Below are 22,515 nucleotides of genomic sequence, written 5' to 3'. Positions count from 1 at the left end.
GAAAGGGCTGGAGGGAGGCAGCATGTTTGGCCTTGCAGTAACAGGCCTTGGGTTACTGCTGGTAATCCTGCCTTCCCCTTGTAAGGTTAGAGGAGGTCAGAACATGTGGCCTCCTTGTCGTTTTTACAATGGCTAACAATAAAAGACCATTTAAGGGGCTGGAATCAAGAGAACAGAATAAAAGCTTATTTTATTTTACTTTTTTTTAAGCTGAAGTTAGGAAAGGGTCACTTTAAGAAGCAGGAAGTTTTTTAAAAGGTCAATGATGTGATTAAAGTAATAATGAGATCTTTCCACTGGTGAGAGCTAACACCTTTCTGATGTTCAGTAACTCCTTTGCCTGTCTCATTCTTTTGGCATAATGGGTAAGGCATTTGGCTGCTTACTGGAAGGTTGTCAGTTCAAACCCATTAGCTGCTCTGTGGGAAGAAGATGAGACAATGTACTTCCCTAAAGATTTATAGCCTTGGAAACCGAACGGAAGTCATGAGTCAAATTAGACTCAATGGCAGTGGGTTTGGTGTTGGATTTTGGTCTCTAATTCATTATTGACTAATTTCCTGGGAACTGGAATATATGTCTATTTTACTTCATTTGCCTTCACCTCCTCTCCAATCTGATCTTTTGGAATCATTGTACAGCAAATATTAAATGATTGTATAAATATTCTGAATTCTATTTTCCAATTATAAATTAACTCCTACTATTCTAAATTCTCATCTACATGTCGTCTTATCACAAAGCTTTACATTTTTGTTATTGCTATGTTTCTTCCTCTTTGAAAACAACAAATCAAGAAATGTTTTTTAACTGTGTAATGCAGTAGTCTGAGTAAGAGGCAGCAGAAGAAGATACAGCAACATGTGCAGTACATTTAAGTCAACTGGTGTCAGAGTGGAAAAATAACTCAAATATAAAGGAATGAAAAACAAATGCCAAGTGCATGATGGTAAAAGGGTAAAATCTAAGAGAAGGCTCTACTCAGAAAGATGGATGAGATTTGAATAGGCAGAGAAGGTGATTCAACTGAAGAGTTCACACTGCAAGCTGAGGAGTGGAGTCTGGAAAGCACAAGGTGCCTGGGGAATAAACTGCTTGGAACTTCACGGCTGGAGCATTGTCCTGAGGCAGGATAGGAAGATACAAAGGGAAATGTAGATAGGAGCCAAATACTGGAGAGCTTTGACCCCAGTCAGCTTGTGAACTTTATTCTATAGCCAAAGACAATGAAAGGTGTTTTTATTTCGGTTTGTTTGGAAGTTGTTAAAGTGCAGATAATATTTTGGGTTTTAAAACTCAGGGTAATAACAAAGAATTTGAACTGTTTTTTCCTAAACTGGATCTTTAAAAACAAGATTTGATTATTTTCTAAGTATGAATGCCCCAATGTTATGGATAAAAGAAACTTTAGTAGCAAGTGTCTTCTGGTTTATTGTCTGAATATGTTACTAAATTTCATTCTGCAAAGCTGCCATTAAATTATCCTCTTCTATCCATAGCTGTTAAGAACCATATAGCAGAATGATTATATTTGCCAAACACAAGACTTTAGTAATAACTGTATATTACCACTTTTAAGTAAAACTTATTCGGTAATTAATGTATAAAAGTTTCTCACACCTTTTTCTCCCCCCTCTCTCTGCTTTGTTTAAAGCCCTGTATCTTGATGAACAATATTCAACAATTGCGAGTCCAGCTGGAAAAAATGTTTGAATCCATGGGAGGGAAAGAGGTGGGTATATTTTTACCCTTGGGTTTGCTAAACACCTGCTTGGAGACCATTAGCAGCATATCTCTTTGTTATGAAGAGTATGTTAATTATGTTTTTACATGGTTTAACTATATACAGGCAATGATAATAACCTGAAATCCCTTTAACAACTAAGGTGATATTATCCACTTCAGCGTAATAAATACATTAGAAGTATGGATGGGGGAAAAAGATAGTCAATGGCTTTTTATTATGAATGTGTGTGAGTGTGTGTGCATATATGTCTATGGATATATATATATATGTTCATATATACCTGATTAAATATACATAGAAGCTCTGGTGGTGTAGTGCCTAAGGCATATGACTGCTAACCAGAAGGCTGGTGGTTCAAACCCACCAACCACTCCTCGGAAGGAAGATTGGGCAATCTGCTTCTGTAACGACACTGCCTCAGAAACCCAAGAGGGGTTGCTGTGAGTCAGATCCGACTCGACAGCAGTGAGTTTGGTTTTGTTTTGGTTAATGATCTGTAATATTCTACAAATTGTCAGTGTTTTTAACTGTATTATATAATGTCAGCTTGATATTGATGTTTGTTCTGAAATATGCTTTGTGGTGCTAGTGGTTTTTGGTGAACCCATGGTTTTATTGTTCGCATCTAAAAAATCTCTTGTCAACAACGTGTTGTGCACTGTGTCTGTAATGTGTTGTGTCTTTATCCCACATCTTTGACTTGCAATTCCATGAGCAGAAGAAGGAAGGAGAAAGATTCTTTTATGAGGTTTGTGATAGTAAGCATCTTACCCTCTTCCTGGCTGTTTTGATTTTTTATCCTCTAAACCTGAAGACCGTGGCACTTCCTACTAATTCTCAGTTGCTTGTTTGGATCAGGCAAACAGTTAAATATCAGCTGTGCATCTACCTCCTTCTGCCTGCCTCAGGTCTTGTCTTTGACACAAACCCAAGTGTGCACCTGGGAAATTGAGGACTAAGGATGGTACACAGAGGGAGGAATATGGAGCAGAGGTTCTCCCAGCAAACACCTGCCCATTTTCCTCCCTCATCCCATTAAAACAGTGATTTCAAGGGTGGCTATGTCAAGAATGTGGGAGTATTTCTGTTTCAGATTTACTTACATTATTGCTTATTATGGTAAGTGTATGTGATATATGTAAACCTAGGTTGGATTTCAAAGTAAAGATCCTTTTTATTTCTAAATGTATAAGGCATCAAATGCTTCTTTTAAGATTTTTGGCCTGTTCACATGTGATGTTGCTTATAACCCAAAGAGGTATTTATACATTTCCCCTCAGTATCTATTTCATTTTCCTCAAATCTCTGCCTTTCAAAAAATGGATTTGCTATTAAGCATCCTACAATTCAGAAGCACTAAATACATGTGTGATGGTACAAAGCTTAAAAATGAACTTTTATGTGCTGTGCTTTGACTGCAGTCTGTTTAATTTGTGTAAAATAAGACTCCATTCCCCAAAGCATATTCATGCTTTTTTGCAAAGTTTGAGGGCATCAATCTCATTTTTTTCGAATTCTTCTACTTAATTAGGTAAGAACAAGCAACCGGGGATTGTAACTGTGAGATTCCCTCTTTAGATTTAGTGATGTTTTATATTCAGACTTTAAATCCACTTACTGTTTGGAAAAGCATTTAATAAATTATAGATTTCTTGTGGGAAATCCTATCACCTTTCAGTGAATTTTAAATACCACATATCATTTAAGGATGAAGTTATATTTAAAGTGCCATCTTTCCAGACTCTCTCCTAATGTTACTATGATCTCGTTACTACTCTGTGGTTGAACTCTAGTGTGTATACTCTGCCACTGAGCTGAATATTAACCAGACAAATAAGAAAATATATTACAGTGAGATAAATCAGATCTGTGCTTAAGAGAAACTTTGCGACTTAAGCCACCTGCCACCTAACAAATAAAACAAAAATAGACTTCCTGTTTCAGATAAAATTGCCAATTTGAAATGTGCAAGTTTCACATTACAAATTTGGTTTCAGGTACATGGCAAAATCATGGAACCATTCTTAATAGAGAATGTAATGAAGGCAGAATAGTATATATGGTACCTTCTCTCTATATCCCTTTTGACATGTCTATTTGCTAAATGCTTCATGCATAATTGAAAGGGGAAAATCAAATAAATGAATGTCTAGTTTTTAACAGTGCAATTTCCTAGAGGGATGTCATTGACCCTAATTACTTTCTTTTCCTTCATTTAAATATTTCTCTCCCTTTCCACCTCTCCTTCCTTGCCCTCGTCTATAAACACCTGCCTCTCCTTACATGCAATTTCTTTTCTCTTACTCCTTTCCACTTTAGACTCTTATCTTCTGATACTAAAATCTTTAGGTAGATCCAGTCAACATTGGTATACGGTTGATGGAGTGCCAGGAAGAAGAAAACCTGAACCCAAGTAACCCACATCTGAGTGTAGCATGCAACCTCCAAGACAGAAATAAGCTTCATTAACCAAAAATCATGCTGGTTGCTCTCAGCCTCCTATAGGCACAAGAATCTCAAAATACTAGTTATATAGAGGCCTTCCTATTCCATTATCTATTTATATGGCACTATCTAAGTGGAGCCCTTAACTGTGAGCTTTTATGAAGATGAAAAATGACTTTGTTGAGAATGACAAAATTTTCCCTTGATTTGATAAACAGCCATTCAGTGGCTTTTGAAGGTTATATGTTGTTATTAGGTGCCATCAAGTTGGTTCTGACTCATAGCGACCCTATGTACAATAGAAGGAAACACTGGCCCTGTGCCATCCTCAGAATCATTGCTATGTTTGAGCCTATAGTTGCAGTCTCTGTCAGTCTGTCTTACTGAGGGTCTTCCCGTTTTTTGCTTTCCACTTTTTCCAAGCATGATGTCCTTCTCCAGAGACCAGTCCCTTCTTAAGGTTATATGATATGTACTAATGTAAATTCCTAGAAGCCCAGATGTTGAAGTGGTTAAATGCCCAGCTGCTAACCAGCAAGTTGTCAGTTTAAACCCACCAGCTGTTCCACAGGAGAAACATGGCCGTCTGCTTCCATTAGGATTTACAGCCCAGGAAACTCTTATGTGCTACTCTGTCCTATACAGCTGCTATGAGTCAGAATCCACTTGCTGGCAATGAGTCATGGGTTTGAATGCCAATTCTCAGTTTCTTCCTCACAGTGGAATTGGTTATAAAACCATAATTTGTATTGATAAGGGAAACTTTCTTGCCTAGATCTTACTCTTCTTTTAGGAGTTTCTTACTATTTTGTTCCCAAACATCTGTGCTGGGATGTGTACTTCTTGCCACAAAGACCTAATTAGCAAATCATTGCTTGTGTACTTGCTCAAAATGGTTGTTGATGCCATGTATCGATGTTTGGCTTCTAACAACAGCATTGCTTGCCTGTAATGCCACTTGCAGGCATGGCTGCATGCTACTCTAGCTCTCTTCCACTCTAATCCAACAACTATTTTGGGCAGCTGTTCATTCTTTGCAGGATCAGCCTCTCTGCCCTCTGGACTCAGGAGTATAAAAACCCTTGCGGAGAAAAGATTCTCTATATATATTGAGTCCAAGCTGGAAACATTGCCTGCCAAACACTATGACAATTAGAAGGTCATGTTGATGACAATGGCTCCAAAAGTTGTCACTGTTCATGACTGCGCACACAGTATCCTGTCTGTTGTTATTTTCCAGTGCCTAGTTAGAATCAAAGGAGTAAAGAAAACCACTGAATTTCTTCTCTTATAAAGTGATTTTCCAAAACACATCCTTATGTACAAATTAAGAGTATGTTTTGGCAAAATAACCCTGACTCCTCTAGAGAACAAAAAAATAAATAAATGTGTCACACTATCCATAAAACAAATGCAGCCTTTAATGATGAAACACCAAGAATTTTTTTTTCTAAAAAGATGATTTTTATGTCCATACAATTTTGGGAATCACAGTACTAAAGTAGGTAAACTTGTCAACCCATGTTATGGACTGACTTGAGATAGAAGTTAAATTATTTAGAACATAATCCTCATTCTATATTATCCTTTTATACCACAGTAACAGCCAAATGATGATTAGGATGCCATGTAATAATTTTCCTCCATCAATGATTGTAATAACTCAAAAAGTTCAACTGTAAAACAAATGCATTTTGGTTTGTTTTTTAAATAGCCTAATTGTTTCATGAATATAATTCAGTATGCATCAATTATAAGTAAATACCTACTCTATTTATTTTACAATGTAAAGATATTGCTACAGCCTATGGAAAGGTCTTGGTTATACTTCTTTGATCTGCAATCTAATTTGCACAGGCACATTAAAAGAAAACCAAATCACCCAAAATTTAACTTCTCTTCAGAAATTTATAAGATAATTGTTAGAAAATTCTACAGCATCTGAATTGTCATGAATTTGATAGAATTATGACTGTGCTATGTATGTAAGCAGAAGAGACATTACTCATTCACAATATTGTATTGGTACAAATACCTTGAATAGTATAATCCATAGTTATCCTTCCGCCTGCTAACCTATTGACAGTACTTCAATTTCTAAAGTTTAGCTATTATTAAAACACCTGGGGATAAAGGGGCTCTGCTTGTTCAGCTAAATTATCTCTTTTGGATGATCACAGAACAGACCAATTAGGTATAATGATAAGGCTATTTTTATTGCTATGTCTCAGAAAAGGATTGAGCACTCCTAATTATTTCAGTATGGTAAATATCCTTGTGACAGTAAATTTCACACATGTCCAGGATGAATATGGCCAAGGAATCGGGAACATAACTCCACCTCTTCTAAAAATGTGCATGTTTTAGTGAACAACTTAATACAACTCACTCTTTTGTTTCAGAGATGCATCTCGACATCCCTTTTCATATTTTAAAGATTAATTTGATATGTCAATTAAAAATTGCATCTAGGTACCCAAAGTATGCTCAGGTAGCTCACTGAAATTCATTATATAATCTATTAGCCACATGGACTTGGTCATTAGCTCACCAACCCCCTGACCAGAGAGGAAAGGAATATTGTCTATCATTTTTTCTCTTGGTACTATTTTGATACTTGCTGGAATAAAAGAATATTGAAGGTCACTGTTTCAAAGGCAGTATTGCCCAGCAGTTCCTGGACTTTAGCGTGCATCAGAACTATCTGGACAACCAACCAACCTGCTGACATGTATGTCAGAGTATAACTGTGCTGTGTATGGCTTTCAGTGGCTGATATTTTAGAAGTAAATTTCTAGGCCTTTCTTCCTAGTCTGGAATCCACTGAAACCTGTTAAGCATCGTACCAACTTAAAAGCCTCCAGTGACAGATGAACAGTGGCTGCACATGAAGTGCATTGGGCAAGAATCAAACATAGGTCTCCCATATGTTGTTTTGTGCCATCAAGTCGGACCTGACTCATAGTGATCCCTCCTTGGGTTTCCAATGTGGTATCGCTGCAGAAGTAGATTGCCCAACCTTGCTTCTGAGGAGTGACTGGTGGGTTTGAACTTCCAGCCTTCTGGTTAGTGGTCTCCCATATAGAAGGCAAGAATTTTAACAACATAGACCTTGTAAATCAACAACAAATAGAACAGAAATACCTCCTATTGACTACTGAAAGAGAGATTCAGAAGCCATATAGACCACTACCATTTCTTCCCATTAGGGTAGGCATCCCCTGTGGAAAACAGAGGTTAGAGCACATGGAACATGAAGACAGAATTCATTCCTTCATTGATTCAGTCAACAAATACTTACTTTTTGAGTCCTTGTTATGAGCCTTGGATTTTACTAGAGACTGGAGATACTATAATTACCAAGATGCAGACCCCACTTCCAAGAAATTAGAGTTTATCAAGGAAATCAGAACCATTAAAAAGATAGTTTTGGAAGGAAGGAAGGAATGCACACACACAAATGCAACACTTTCTAAACTCTAAAATATCCTTCAAATGCAAGTTACAATTGTTATATCTTATCTTGCAACAATTCCAAGAATAAGCTTAAGCCTATGGCCTTATGTTGTGTAAATAAAACTCAAAGAAGAGAGGACATTTGGCTGCATTCAGTAAAAGCAACCAGTTATTTTTAGTTTCATGGCACCAGATGACAAGCCGGATTGAACATTTAACATACTAGCCCATTATTTGGCAGCATATAGAGAGTTATTGCCTAGTTTCTCTTTTCTCCTATCCACCTCTGCAATTAGAGTTAACAAATTGGACTTAATAGAAAATTAAGAGAACAATAAGGGCGAGAACAGCAAATAGCCTTGAGTTGATTTAATAAATACGATTAAGAGTCCAGCACTATCACCACCTAAAGTTCAGCTAACTGTGAAATTCATCTTGTGAAATTAAGAGAAGGTGCTACTGAGGAGACTGAGAGGTTTCTGGGCTGCCAATCCATGTCAAAATGAAACACAGTCTCAGGAAGAGGCTACTTGTTAACCTTATTCCTTGGAGCTTTCTAGAGAGCTCACAGGGTCACCCACTTACCACCAAGTATTTTTTCATCTAACCCTTCTCTGACCCTGAAGAAAAGGAGAGAAGATACAAGTCATAGCCAGAAGGGACAGAAAAACAGTTTTACTTAAACTGCCATTTTCTATAATAAACCTGTCCTGTTCCCCTGTTGTGATCCTCTTTGATCATTTAAGCCTGCTTTAAATTTAAAAAAAAAAAAAGAAGAAGAAGAAGAAGAAAGAAAGCTCAGCGTAGTCATTAGTGAAACTTGCTTCTTTAGCCAATCCCCCCTCTTCACATTTGGCAGAGTGTTATTCGGGTACCTCATGCAAATAATGGTTCACTGAGAGAATTCTGTTCCCATCGTTTGATACTCAACAAGTGCTGAATTCAGTTGAATTGAACAGACAATATCCACACTATAATACACTGGTTCATTCTTCCAGAGATGGATGCAGTAGTGTGACCAGCAGAATGGGAAAGGCAGGTCGGGACAGGGCAAGAAGGCAATTTGTACAGAATAAAATTCTGAGCAAAAATTCTGTCTCTCATGTCTATGATTCCTGCCTTGTCATTATCCTGTCCAGATTCAGTAAGTCAGTCAATAGATGGAGCTAATAAGCCCAAATTCCTTTGCAGTCAGGTTATCATACTTTGGGATTTTATTTTTATTTATTTTTTACATGAAAGTTTTCAGGAACAAATTTCTTAAACGAATATAGCTTCTTAGAGTGCCACTTTTCACTCCCCACGTGACTCCAAGAGCATAGCATTATTATCTAGGACCTGATTTTTCCCACCTGTAAAAAAGAGTTGAACCTACAGGATTTCTGAAGTTCATTCTAATTCAAAATTGTGTGATTATAAGGACAAACTTGTTAATAATGCATAAAGTAGAAGAATAGTGTGTATGTTGTGGGTGGGAAAGTTAAAAAAAAAAGTTTAAAGGAAATCATTATAGAAGACTTGAAGGCTTACTTAATTCAAAAAAAATTTATTAGAGAAATAGAAAAGTCCAAAATTTGGCTATATATTTACTAACTCAAAATTACATTTAGAGTGTTATAAAAGATAAAGCAGTCTTTTTTTTTTTTTTTCATCTTTACTTATCTAGGCTGAAAACCTAACTTAAGGCAGTAAGTTGATCTGAAGCACAATGACAGTTGGATTTACTGCCTGGAATAGGAAACAACTACTTACATTTTTCAATTTTTTGAAACCAAGTGGTTAGAAGCATGAATTTATATAACTGATATCTCTACCATAACAGTTCATGTTAATTTGAATAGGATGAGAAAAATGCCATAGTCTGTACCTAAAAATGATAACATAAGTTTTTTGAGGGGAGGATCCTTCTTAAGAAGAATTTTTAAAAACGGGTGGGAGCAGCATTGGTAGCAATGGTGCACATTGTTCCCAGTAGAGAGAACTCTCTATTCTTTCATCCTAACATAACCAGAGTATCCAGTATGAGCAGTCATAGCTCTTCAATGTGATTTAGGACATTTTAGGGAGAGTACGCTGGATTCACTAGGGAATTTTCACTGATTTCCTAATCAGGAATTTTAATTTGAGCTATGCTTTCTAGGATGAGTAAATTCTGGTTAAGTACAGGGGTTGGACAAAACTCATCTTTTCAAAATAAAAAGAATAGCAAGAGCCCAGACAAGGTTATGAGAAATTGTTTGAAGCAGATCCCTGTTTGAAAGCCAGCTAAAGGAGTCAGCAGTTGTCAGGGTCAGATTTGGGCTTTATTGTCCTGGGAATGTTTAGGAGAATGGAATAGAAGAAGGGAAACAGGAAACAAAAAAATTATTTGGAGATGATTGTAATGGTCTGGATGAAAACATTCTGCATCAGGATTGTGGAAATGAAGAGGACCACACAGATGGAAAAACATTTAAGAGAGATTATCAGTAATTTTTGTCACCCAAATGAATGTGGATTTGAAGAAGACAGAAGTCTAAGATGACTGACATTCTGGCTTGAACAATTGTGTGCCATTAGCCAAATCAAAGATAAATAAATTAAGGCTGGGTAGGTAATAGGTTCAGTTTTTTACTTGTGGCCCATCAAGTGGAAAAGTCTAATAGGCACATGATGCTCAGGCATGCTGAAAAAGCTATAGATTATGGGTTTGGGAAGCATTAGCCTATAGGTGGCAAGTTGAGGCCATCAGCTGGAAATTAGATTGTTCAAGGAGAGAATACAGAGCAAAAAGACAAAGTTATTGGGAAGGGAAAATTGAAAGACTAAAGTAGTATGCAAAGGCAAAGAAATGAAAGGGGATAAACAGTCATGGTCAGAGAAGGAGAAGAACTAGGAGAAGTTAGTCTGTAGAGAAGAAAAAAGAACTTAAAAATTAGAGTAAACAACAGTATCAATGAAGGCTGAGTAGGATAAATAAGGTCATTGGATTTGGTGATTAATAATTAGAGCATTAGTGACCTGTATGTGAACCATTTCAATGCAATATCAAGAGCAGAAGCCACACTATAAAGGATTAATGAGTGTTTAGCAGATAAGAATGTGAAGGCATATGGTTTTGTTGTTATAAGAAGTTTGAAGGTAAAGAGTATACAAGATATTAAGTAGATATTGATGAGAAGATATTTCCAAATAAGTGAGTTTTTATTTTTATTTTTTTTTATTTTAGTATAAGTGTTATTTGAGCATATTTATAAGATAGGATAATAAAAATAATGACAGAGGATAAAAGATGGAGGGAAAGGTATAACTGATTAACAAAATGTAGAAGTAGGAACCAAAAACTTAAAACCACATTTTTCTTGGACATGAGGCTTCCTTTTGCATAGAAATAGTTGTAATGCTCACAATAATCTTGAAGAGGGCATGATCCCACCAAACAGTTGATCAAATTTTGGATCATGTGGATACAAGGACAAGGGGGTGATCTTTCTCCTTGATATTCATTTCTTTAACAGAGCATATAATGTAGCTTCATTGAAGATGAACCAAACATGAGGGAAAGGAGCATAGTATAAAAGATTAAGGAATTAAAGTAATAATGAACATTCTGGAAAAGGAATTAAATTCACACTAAAGATCATTAATGTCTTCCATATAAAGTCTTTAGATTTTGAGAGTGTTAGTGTCTGAGGAGTTTAAATGTCCCTTTCCCACAAGTTATATCTCTAGTAACAGCTTGATGGTTGGTTTAACAATAACATGCATTCCTTTTAGGTCCTTTAGGGAAAAATATTCTGCTGGGCGGGGGGGGGGGGAGACATGCACAGTGGGTATGGTGACCATATTTTCTAAACCAAAGAAATGTCAGGATATGACCAGACATGGTCTGGCAGTGATAAAAAATATTTGTAATCAAAAGTATCTTGGAAACTCCAGGACATATGTTTGCTAAAAGAATGGAAGATTTCAAATCCAAAAGTATTCTTTTAATATTCAATACAAGATACTAGTCCAAACAGAAGGCATATTCTAGATTTTAGACTGTGTGTTTGAAGGGATTCTTTCATGCTTCTTTTTATTGTCATTTCCTTCTTCAAACATTTGATAAACACCTAGATACACAAGGCAATGGCACAAATACCCAGGATAAAAAGTTAGGTAAGGTAGAATTCTGTGGAAGAAGCAGACTTCTAAAAGAACATTATATACACAGTAACAAGTACAGTTAGTGCAGTCAGTAGAGCTACTAACTGTGTAAATGACATTTTGGGGGAAGATTTTCAAGAGGACGTGATAAGTGAATAGTTTTTTTTTTTTTTTTTTAAAGGAAAAGTATAAGTGACCCTTAAGAAAAAAATAACCTACATGATGACTTGCCTGCTAGCTATCATTCCAGTTAATTATGTTACCAGAACTCATTGGTGCAAAGTATCTCAAATGTATAAAAGCTCAGACACCATCTATTTGTAACTATATTTAGTTCATTCTGATCATTAGAACCACACGTGACCAGCCAAGGTTTTGGAATTCCCAAACATTTTGTGGAATGTGGATAAAATCTACTTTGAAAGTACTACTGTAAATTCCAAATATGACTCAGTATTTCTAAATTTTTATTGAGTATGCCCTTCTTTACAAATACTATTTATTTTATTTATTATTTTGTGCTAGTCAGTTAAATTGTTCAGTTATAAATATTCACTTTCTAATTTAAGATAAGCTTACTAATTGTGACTCTTAATGCTTACAATACTTTCTTCTTTTTGCTTTTAACTCTGCATATTGTTGTTGTTATGTGCCATTGAATCAGACCCGACTCATAGCGATGCCTCCTTGGGTTTCTGAGGCAGTATCACTACGGAAGTAGATTGCCCAACCTTCCTTCCGAGGAGGAGTGGCTGGTGGGTTTGAACTGCCAGCCTTCTGGTTAGCAGTCAAGTGCCTTAGGCACTACGCTACCAGAGCTCCCTTAACTCTGCATAGCAATACCAAAATAATACGAATTAAATTTGTGTCATATTACTTATGGAGCTAAATTAGTTTTAAATCTTTTTTGGGGAAAAAATGTATAGCTATATGCCTTTCCAAAGTGGCCTATAATTTATAAAACATGTCATTTATGATTTAGGCAATGAAATCAAATCCTTTTTTTTTTTTTTTTTTTAAACACTTTAGAGAGTTTGCTGGAGTAAAGATTTGCTGGGCAGGAAAGGCAGAAGAATTACAGAATTTGTCATTTTTCTGCCTAAAGATACTGTTTTATAATTAGATAAGTATGGTATTTATGTCACTTAATTCTCATTTTTGCAAGAGAGCTGTAATTTGCCACAGCGAGAAATAAACCAAATAAAAAACCAAACTCGCCACTGTCAAGTTAATTCAACTCATAGCGACCCATCCTTGGGTTTCCAAGGTGGTATCTCTACAGAAGTAGATCACCCAGTCTTCCTTCCGAGGAGTAGCTAGTGGGTTTGAACTGCCAGCCTTCTGATTAGCAGTCAAATGCCTTAGGAACTACACCACTACATATCCATATTGGTCTCAAAATTCCTACACCTATTTCAATGGTATAGTTTGAAGCAAATAAATATTAAGCACTAGTAGTACTAAAAATTTTGGCCTGGTTACAGGAGAGGCAGAGGCATTCTGTTTGCCCCTTGTTGGAAGCACCTAGTTCTATCAAGAAATGAAAACTGTCATCCAGTGTTTAAATTTGATGTAGTTTGACAGTTTCAGATTTTCAAGGAATAACCAATTATTTGATAAGAAATTTCCATTCACAAAATACCTCAGGTGTACTAAAATATTTTCATAAGAAAATAACAAAATGTCATCCAAATGACCTATCTAGCCAGTTTTGTGTGAGACTTTAAAATCATTATCTTAATAGGTGAACAAACAATGTACACTATATATATCAAATAATAGGAGAATGAAATATGCATTTTAAATGGAAGCAAAATCATTTCTGGAAGAAAAACCTACTCCCCGATCCATTTTCTCAGAAGTGGTAGATGTGTGGGTGGAGAACTACCTCTTAATACCTCCACAGCATTCTCCAAGGAACCTGAAGAAAACCAGATAGGAGGATTTTGTCTCTCCTTCCTCATTCCCCAGCAGTTTTATGCAAGCAAAATCAAGTTAAAATTCACACTAGGGAAATAACTAGAAAAAGAAGTGAAAAACATCCAGCCTATATAGTTCTCTAAAACTGGGGATGGGCAGTATGCATATATTTTCTCAGTTAAGCACTGGGGAATTATGGTCTGTTAGGCTAATTGTGTTAAATGCCTATCAATCTCTGGTCTTTTTTTTTTTTTTTTTTAAGTACTAATTGTCCTTATGAATCGCTGCTCCACAAATGGTTGTAGCTGAATGGAGCTGTCAGAAAGTCTCAAGAATATTCCAATTTTTCAATCCCTGGAGAAATTCTATCCTATAACATAGGATTCTCTACTAGTTGGCAGTTGGCAAACAACAACAGAGCAGTATCTATCTGTGTGATGACCTGAGTATCTGAGGATAAGTACTGTGAGCCTAACTGATGATGGGGACAGAAAAAAAAAAAAGAGTCCAACAGAATCACTCCCTGCTGTCTCTCCTTGAGAGGGGCAGAAACTAACCAATCCTGAAATCACTTAGATTCTAGTAAAAAGTGACATCAAGAATTAGTTAGTTACAATTGGTAGTATCAGATACCATATATGATTTTGGATTTCCATTCCAGTGTTTGCAGTCACATAAATGCAACCTAGATCTGTCTACTTGCTACAAATTGTACATAATAATACTTTCTAACACTTGCTTAGTGTTAGAAAATATTCTGATAAATTTTTATAAGATATAAGATAAAGTTTGTGTTGCTCCTTCACTTTTAACTCTGAAAATAAACTCTTCAAAATTAATACTTTGGTGTGTTTATAAATTTGCTTTTTCTATTTATAGTAATATTGGTTACCATTATTCTAAGGGCTGAAATCAAAAAAATAGAAAAGTATGCTTTTAAAGCCTTGCATTGTAAAAATAACACACATTAAAATAAGTCATCTGGTTACATGATCTAATTATTTTTTCTTTTGTCCTCAAATTTACCAATTACCTTATCAACAAGCTATAAATAGTTGAATGCTTAAAGGAAAATAGAAAGAAAATGTGACACTTTAAATTTTGAATTGCAAAGTGGCATCCACAAAGAGAAGCCAGCCTATCATCCCAATGAAGCCAAGGCCTATCAACATTGAAATGCTTGGATAATTCATTTCTTTTTCTTCTTTTAATTCGATAGTTAGGAAAATATGAAAATACCTTTAAGACACATTGTAGTACTCAAAAGTATTCTTTGTTTTGTTTTACAAATTTTAAAGTTTTTAATGAGCCTACTTATTTACAAGGAGCTCTGGTAGCATAGTGCCTAAGGCATTGACTGCTAACCAGAAGACTGGCAGTTCAAACCCACCAGCCACTCCTCGGAAGGAAGGTTGGGCAATCCTACTTCTGTAATGATACTGCCTCGGAAACCCAAGGAGGGGTCGCTATGAGTTGGGGCCGACTCGACAGCAAACAACAACGACTTATTTACAGGGATATTTAAGGTTGAAATATACCTTGAAGTAACACATATATTCAACCAATGTACAACATGTTTGGTTTTCGTTTTCTGAATTGTGAAATCAAAGTGTCTGGAGGCTGTCCTGTCATGCCTTGCATCCCATTGCTGTAACCAACAAAGGCTTTGCTATCTAGCTTGAGAAGTCTCTTATTTACATGCATGCTATGCCTTTCAACCACTTTTTTCCATGTATAAGAACACTCCTTGTTTGTTTACAGTTTCCTAAACCAGGAGGTGTTTTTGCTTGATTTCAAAGATGGGAAAAAAAAAAAAAAAAAAGGAAAGAAATAAGGATACCTGTGTTACATCATTTTAAGTTTACTTTATAATAAAATGCACATAAGACAAAGCAAATTTTTCTCAGAATTACAAAGTAATGTTATTTATGATCTCTCTGTAGCTAGATCCTGAAGCTAGTACTATTCTCAAAGACCTTCAAGTTAAACTCAGTGGGGTTCTGGATGAACTCAGTGTCACTTATGGAGAAAGGTAAGTGGCCTAAGTAGTTATTATCAGTATGTGTTATATTTCTGTTAATAAAAATCGTGCCTTCAGTACTCTTTCCCTCCTCTGTCTGGCTAAATCCATCTACCTTTAAGACTCAGTTTAAGCACTGTCTTCTCTGGAAAGTCTTCCATGACCCCACAGTCTTAATAAGAGATGTCTTCCTACCTGCTTATGCATCCTTTAGTCAGGTGGCCCAACGTGATTCTCTCTTTGGTTTACCTGCCTGTTCTCCTCACTTTACAATATGCTCCTAAGGACAAAACTCATATCTGATTCCTATTTTTATTTCAGTATCTAAAGCTTAGCAAAATAGCTGTTGGACGAATGGAAAGAGAGAAAGAAAAGGTGGTAAACTTTAAAAAATACATAAGACGTACAATTTGTGTTCACATCACACATGTCGTTGGGGTTGCACTTCAGAATAACTGAGTTCCTAACCTTAAACCAAACAAATAAAGATTTTTGGTTTTGTTGTTAGCTGCCATCAAGTCAGCCCCCTGACTCATGGCAACCCCATGTGTTATAGAGGAGAACTGCTCCTTAGGGTTTTCTTGGCTTTAATATTTATGGAAGAAACCCTGGTGGTACCATGGTTAAGTGCTTGGCTGCTGACCAAAAGATTGACAGTTCGAACCTCTTCAGCTCTGAGAGAGAAAGGCCTGGTGTGATCTCCTTCTGTAAAGATTACAAAAAAGAAAAGGCTCACTGCCATCAAGTCAATTTCGATGTATAGCAACCCCTCCTTGGGTTTCTGAGGCGGAATCTCTACAGAAGTAGATTGCCCAATCTTCCTTCCAAGGAGTGGCTGGTGGGTTTGGATCACCAGCCTTCTGGTTAGTAGTCACAGCCAAGGAAATCCTATTGGGCAATTCTACTCTGTCACATGGGATAACTACATTTGGAAACTCACTTGGCACCTAACAATAACAATCTTAATGGAAGACGTTTTCCAGGGCTTTCTTCCACAGGGTCACTGAGTGGGTTTGAATGGCCAACCTTTAGGTTAGCTGTTGATCACAAACCACTTACTCTAGCAGGAGTTTGGAAACTACTAATGAGAGCTCTGGCAGCATAGTGCCTAAGGCACTTGACTGCTAACTAGAAGGTTGGCAGTTCAAACCCACCAGCCGCTCCTTGGAAGGGAGGCTGGGCAATCTACTTCTGTAGTGATACCACCTCGGAAACCCAAGGAGGGGTCACTATGAGTCAGGTCTGGCTTGATGGCAAACAACAACAACAATGTGTGTGTATATGTGTGTATAATTTTTAAAAAATAATTGTGCTTATCTATGGTGTGGTTCTAATGAAAGGGAAGTTCATCCTAGAGAAACTTCATCTTGATCCTATAGGCAAAGGTCATCATCTCATCAACCATTGCTAAATTAGATAGGAAAGCAAGCATATCTTTGAAGAGGTTCATTAATACAGAATTTGCTTGAAAAATTAGTTCAGTAAATATTGACTTACTATTTTAAATAAAGTGTTCAGTTCTCTAATGAGACTTCAAAAATTGTTCCCAAGCAGGGGCTATCTCTTTCTACCCTACTCCTCATACATCCTTGTGTAATAAAGAGATGCATGTTCAATAAAAATGTATTGATTAGTTACAGCACTTTTTAAAATCAGATTTAAAAGATAAGACTTGAACAACATTCTATTCTTCCCCAAATATAGGAATAAAGCAGAGTGAAAACAAAATACCATTCTTAGCCTCCTCTTCAGTATCAGAGGTGTGTTCATAACTATGTTTAACCCAGTAGTGTTCTCTTTTTGGAGCCCACCTTTGTAGGCCAGTCACTGAGCGAGATGTAGCCTTGCTGTAATGAACTTAGTGTAATTGCTCTGCCTTCTGTTTGTGTAGTTAGCTGACCAAAATGATTCTGCTTCCTCAACCTGGAGGTAAAGAAACAATTTGAAGATTCTATTTATCCAGAATAAGAGAAGCAGAGTCTGTTCTGGAGATTTGAAGGCTCCCTGGCTCTAACTTGGGATGATGCTAAGTGACAGAGCCTTTGTTCAGCCATTTTAGGCTGGCTTCTCTTTATTCTAAGGAGCTCTGGTGGCACAGTGGGTAAAGCATTTGGTTGCTAACCAGAAGGTGAGAAGTTCAAACTCACCAGCTGCTCCACAGGAGGCAATCTACTTCCGTAAAAATTTACAGCCTTGGAAACCCAGTGGGGGTTGCTACATGTTGAAATCAACTCAATGGCAGTGGGTTTAACTGATGGTAACAATCTTTCTGCTAACCACAAATTAGGTAATAATTAGAATAAAGAAACCAAAAAAACACTGCCATTGAGTTGATTCTGACTCATAATGACTCCCACTGGGTTTCTAGGGCAGAAATAGATTGCCTCATCTTCCTCCCACCCAGTAACTGGGGGATTTGAACCATCAACCTTCTGGTTATTAGCCAAATGCCTTAGTGATTATTTAGCAAAGATGAGATACAAAGGAGTCAGGAATAGCTGGAGGTGTTCAGAAGTTTATTAAAAATAAGATGACTGAACCAATAGAAATTAGACTATGAACAGAGAATATTTTCCAATTACTTTCTGTAATATATCCAAATTATCCCAATGAACAAGTGCTTTGTTATATTTTGTTTGAGGGAAGAATATTCAGGTTACAAAGATTGAAATATAATTCAAAAAAATCTGAACATACCTCAGTTATGAAATAAGAAGTGATGCCCCTAAGGAGATACTTGAAGTGTTTTTGTCTTATGACATGAGCTGTATTAACCTAGATAATGAAACTTATGGCTACCAACCTCCTATTCCTTCATTATTACTATTTTTTAAAATATAGGAAATAATTTAGTACTTAGGTAAATAAAAACTAGAATTATTGGAATAAACCTCCCACATTCCATGCTTTACTTATAAAAAGAATAATTATTATATTCTCACTGTTATGTCTTTATTTCCCACACAGGATAAGTAGAAAGTCCACAGAGATCAGAATGATCAGACTGTGAAGTCACACTCGATCATTTTAGTCTGAAATCAGACCCTTCTTAGGGTTTGAATTAGCAGTCTATAGCTTTAAAATTAAGTCCATAATTAATTGCCCAAAATATTGACAACCATAATCAAATGATTCTATAAATAGCTGATAGGGTAACTTTTAGCAAAACTTGACCAGAGCCACCAAGCTACCTTAGAACTGAGGCCTAAGTGATGTTGCTTCAGTGTACCCCAACCCACTTTTTGTGTTACCAAAGTCAGCTCTTCCTTCTCTACCCTAATCAGGCTGATAACTTGTATGAAAACACAAATTATTTTTACAGCCCATCACAGAAGGAAGCCTGTGCTATGAGCCTCCTCCAAAACATAGATATTCTCAGGAACTATGTTCAACATTTGCTGTGAATTATCTAAATGACCTCCTCTGCTCAGAGAGTCTTCACAGCCTCACAGAATGGGGGAGACAGGCTTTGATGAACAGGGCAATCTGGCAGCCACATTTTTATAGTGTGGATTGGTCTCATTGAGAAGAAAAAGATAAGAAAAATGCTAAACAAATCAGTTCTACTCTGTTATTAAACAAAAATGGTCCTGTAGATTTTCAAAACATGTCCCACTAAATGAGTATCTGCTTATACATTTAGTTGGCCTTTTGGTATTTTGGTTTACTACATGCTGTTGCATGATACCTTTGGTACCAGAGACTGGCTGGTTTCAGTTAATGAATAATTCAGGCACATTTTCAATGAATTTTTCTATGAGTATTTGGCTTCTTGGGTGCTTACAAAGTCTATCATTACTTGCTGGCACTGTTTTCATTTAAAGTAATTATCAATAAAGCCTTTTTTCAATGAAAAAATGAATAGAAAACAAGACTTTTTCAAGTGAATTTACCAAAAACTGATAAAGGGAAAAAGACTTTGGGTGAAGCTCAAAGGTAGAAAGCCACTGTCTGTTACCCTGAGAACTCTGCCGCCATGTGTCTGATCCCACTCGCAGAGCTGATTCTGTTTGGAGTTTACAACACAAATCTGTTCTAGAACACTGCTTTTCACATTTTTTGGAAATGGAATGTTGTACCTCCTGCTCAGTCTACCCAGCCCTCATTTCATTGATTTGAGAATCAATCTAAAGGAAAGTAGCTATTTCAATGGTCATTGTAACAACCATCAGAAGGATCACTTATGAACTAATGAGTAAATTGACTACTTGGAAATTCCTAATTTTATTTACTTTGTTTTTGTAGTGTCACTGGTTTCTACCACCACTACCTCCAATACACACACTAGTATTAACACCACCCCCTTCTTCATTTTCTCCACTATTCCCATCATCACCTCTAACCACTACCTAACAAAAGTCCAAATGCAAATCCAGCCAGATGACAACCAACTGGTTTAGGATTTGGATTCCTCTGGGCCAGAGTCCATTGACGTGTAGATCATAATTTCATTAGGGTAAAAGTAAAACAGACTTGGGCAAAAGGAGGCATAAATGTTTGTTTTTATTCCAGAATTTGTATTCCTTATTTTCAGTTTCCGGCCCATTATCGAAGAGTGCATAAAACAAATGAGTTTTGAACTAAATCAAATGAGAGCAAATGGAAATACCACAAGTAACAAGAATAGTGCAACAATAGATGCGGAGATTGTATTAAGACCTCTCATGGACTTCTTAGACAAAACGTAAGTTTTCTACTTATTTTTCTATTTGCCTAACTACCCTTTATTATCATAAAGTTAACTGATATGACTTTAAGGGAAAAATATATTCCACTATTCAAGACATCTCTAAAAGGACTTCTGCAGAAGTTTATTAATTCATTGTAAAACAAAGCATTTTTAAGTCATTAATAAATGAAAAAAAAAATCGGGAGTGACTTCATAGAAAAAAAAGGAAAAACATATAAAGGAAATAAATATTGGTAACTAAGGAGGTTGCTATTCAGAGGGAGGTGAGAAATACAGGATTTCATGCTTCTCACAGAAAATATTGTTGTGCATCGTCCTGGACATAGAGAAAGACTGAGTTGTCTTGAGGACATTTGATTTCATGTCAGAAGCTTGCTGAAGAAGAGAATAGCGCAAATGTGACTAGAACTAATTGATCTCAGAGGCAAGGAGATAGCTGCCCAACTCAGCCTTCTCTAACTATTTATTGAGTGTCCACCCATATCAGAGGTACTTGACTGGTAACCAGAAGGCTGGTGGTTCAAACCCACCAGCCACTCCTCGGAAGGAAGGTTGGGCAATCTACTTCCATAGTGATACTGCCTTGGAAACCCAAGGAGGGGTTACCATGAGTCAGGTCCAACTCGACAGCACATAACAACAACAATAACCCATGTCAGACTTCATTCTAGATACTGGGCTGTGATGGAAAAGAAAATCAAAGTCTCTCATTCCATAGATATTACAGTGTAGTGTAGGGAAAGAGAGTATGTGGGAAGAGAAGCTAAGAAGAAATGTTTATTAGAAAATTGAGGGTTTTGTTCATTTGTTTGTTTAATACTTCTACTAGATCTCTATCCTAAAGAGTTCTAATTTATTAAGTCTCGAGTTAGGGTCAAGGCATCTGTATTTTAAAAGCATTGACCTAAAGCAAACAGGCATATTATTTCCTAAACTAGAACTGAAAGTAGAAGAGAAAGGCAAATAATAATTGTGAATCCCTAACAAGGAACCACTGCTATGCCTGATAGTTTACATATATAATCTTATTTAATATTGTTGTGACAAATTAACTCTATAGGGACAGAGATAAGTAAAAGAAAAAAGTAGCTTCCTTTAAAGATAAAAGCAAGAAAGAATTAATAGGGAGAGGCTCATACATAAGGCACTTGCCTGCTAACCAGAAGGCTGGCTGTTCAAACCCACCAGCCACTCCTCGGAAGGAAGGTTGGGCAATCTACTTCCTTAGTGATACTGCCTCAGAAACCCAAGGAGAGGTCACTATGGGTTGGGTCCGACTCAATGGCACATAACCACAACAACATTTAAATTCCACTTCCTTTTGCTTATAATCATACCACACTGTACTGTTTTTATAGTTTAAATTTCATTTTTTTTTGGTAGAAAAATGAAGTCTTTCTTTTCTCTAAGTGGGAAATTTGTATAAATTAATAGGTAAATAGCTAGCAGGAGGTGGTAGGTTGGCAAATGGATGTAAAAAAAAAAGAAGAGAGGGAGAGAGGAAGAAATATGAGGAAACAGAGAAAGGAAGGGATAAAAGTTATTTTTCATGCGTGAGTTCCTCAGGGTACACTTTCCAGATAATTTGCTACAAAATCTCAAAGTTTTTATCTTACTATGTGGTTCTTTTCTCTGGATAACACAGAACTGAGTGAATACAAACACACTGGCATTTGATTGTGAATGTGATGGTGAGCATAGAGCAGGGCCAAGCAATGCTGATTATCTTGAAACTCCCACTGGAATGCCATCTTCTCTGGTTGTTTTAGAACTCTAGGAAGGAAGGTTGGGCAATCTACTGCCAAGGTGCTACTGCCTCGGAAACCCAAGGAGGGGTCGCTATGAGTCGGGTCTGACTTGATGGCACATAACAACAATAGCAACAACAGGCAATAGTTTAGAGATACATCATTGGCAAACTGAATGTGTTTCTGTACACACTATAAGCAGAAGATGTGGAATATACAGAAAGTTTTAATTCATCTTGCTACTGCAAACAACTAGGAGCTCTGGTAGCATAGCACCTAAGGCACTTGACTGCTCACCAGAAGGCTGGCGGTTCAAACCCACCAGCCACTCCTCGGAAGGAAGGTTGGGCAATCCTACTTC

General features: G+C 36.6%; 1 protein-coding gene across 1 annotated transcript in view; it reads left to right on the top strand.

Moving 5' to 3' along the window:
* Window positions 1-22,515, top strand: part of UNC13C (unc-13 homolog C) — a 903,686-nt gene that overhangs the window by 690,684 nt on the left and 190,487 nt on the right. Inside the window, exons 23-25 of the mRNA XM_007935152.2 lie at window positions 1,655-1,732; window positions 15,640-15,728; window positions 20,251-20,400. Coding sequence (XP_007933343.1) covers window positions 1,655-1,732; window positions 15,640-15,728; window positions 20,251-20,400 — 317 coding nt within the window. The remainder of the gene's footprint in view (window positions 1-1,654; window positions 1,733-15,639; window positions 15,729-20,250; window positions 20,401-22,515) is intronic.

The sequence above is a fragment of the Orycteropus afer genome, unplaced genomic scaffold, assembly GCF_000298275.1.
Source record: "Orycteropus afer afer isolate SDZICR_OR568_19922 unplaced genomic scaffold, OryAfe1.0 scaffold00026, whole genome shotgun sequence".
In the NCBI taxonomy this organism is placed as follows: Eukaryota; Metazoa; Chordata; class Mammalia; order Tubulidentata; family Orycteropodidae; genus Orycteropus; species Orycteropus afer.
The sequence above is the reverse complement of the archived record's forward strand: the minus strand, read 5'-3'. Positions and strand labels throughout refer to the sequence as shown.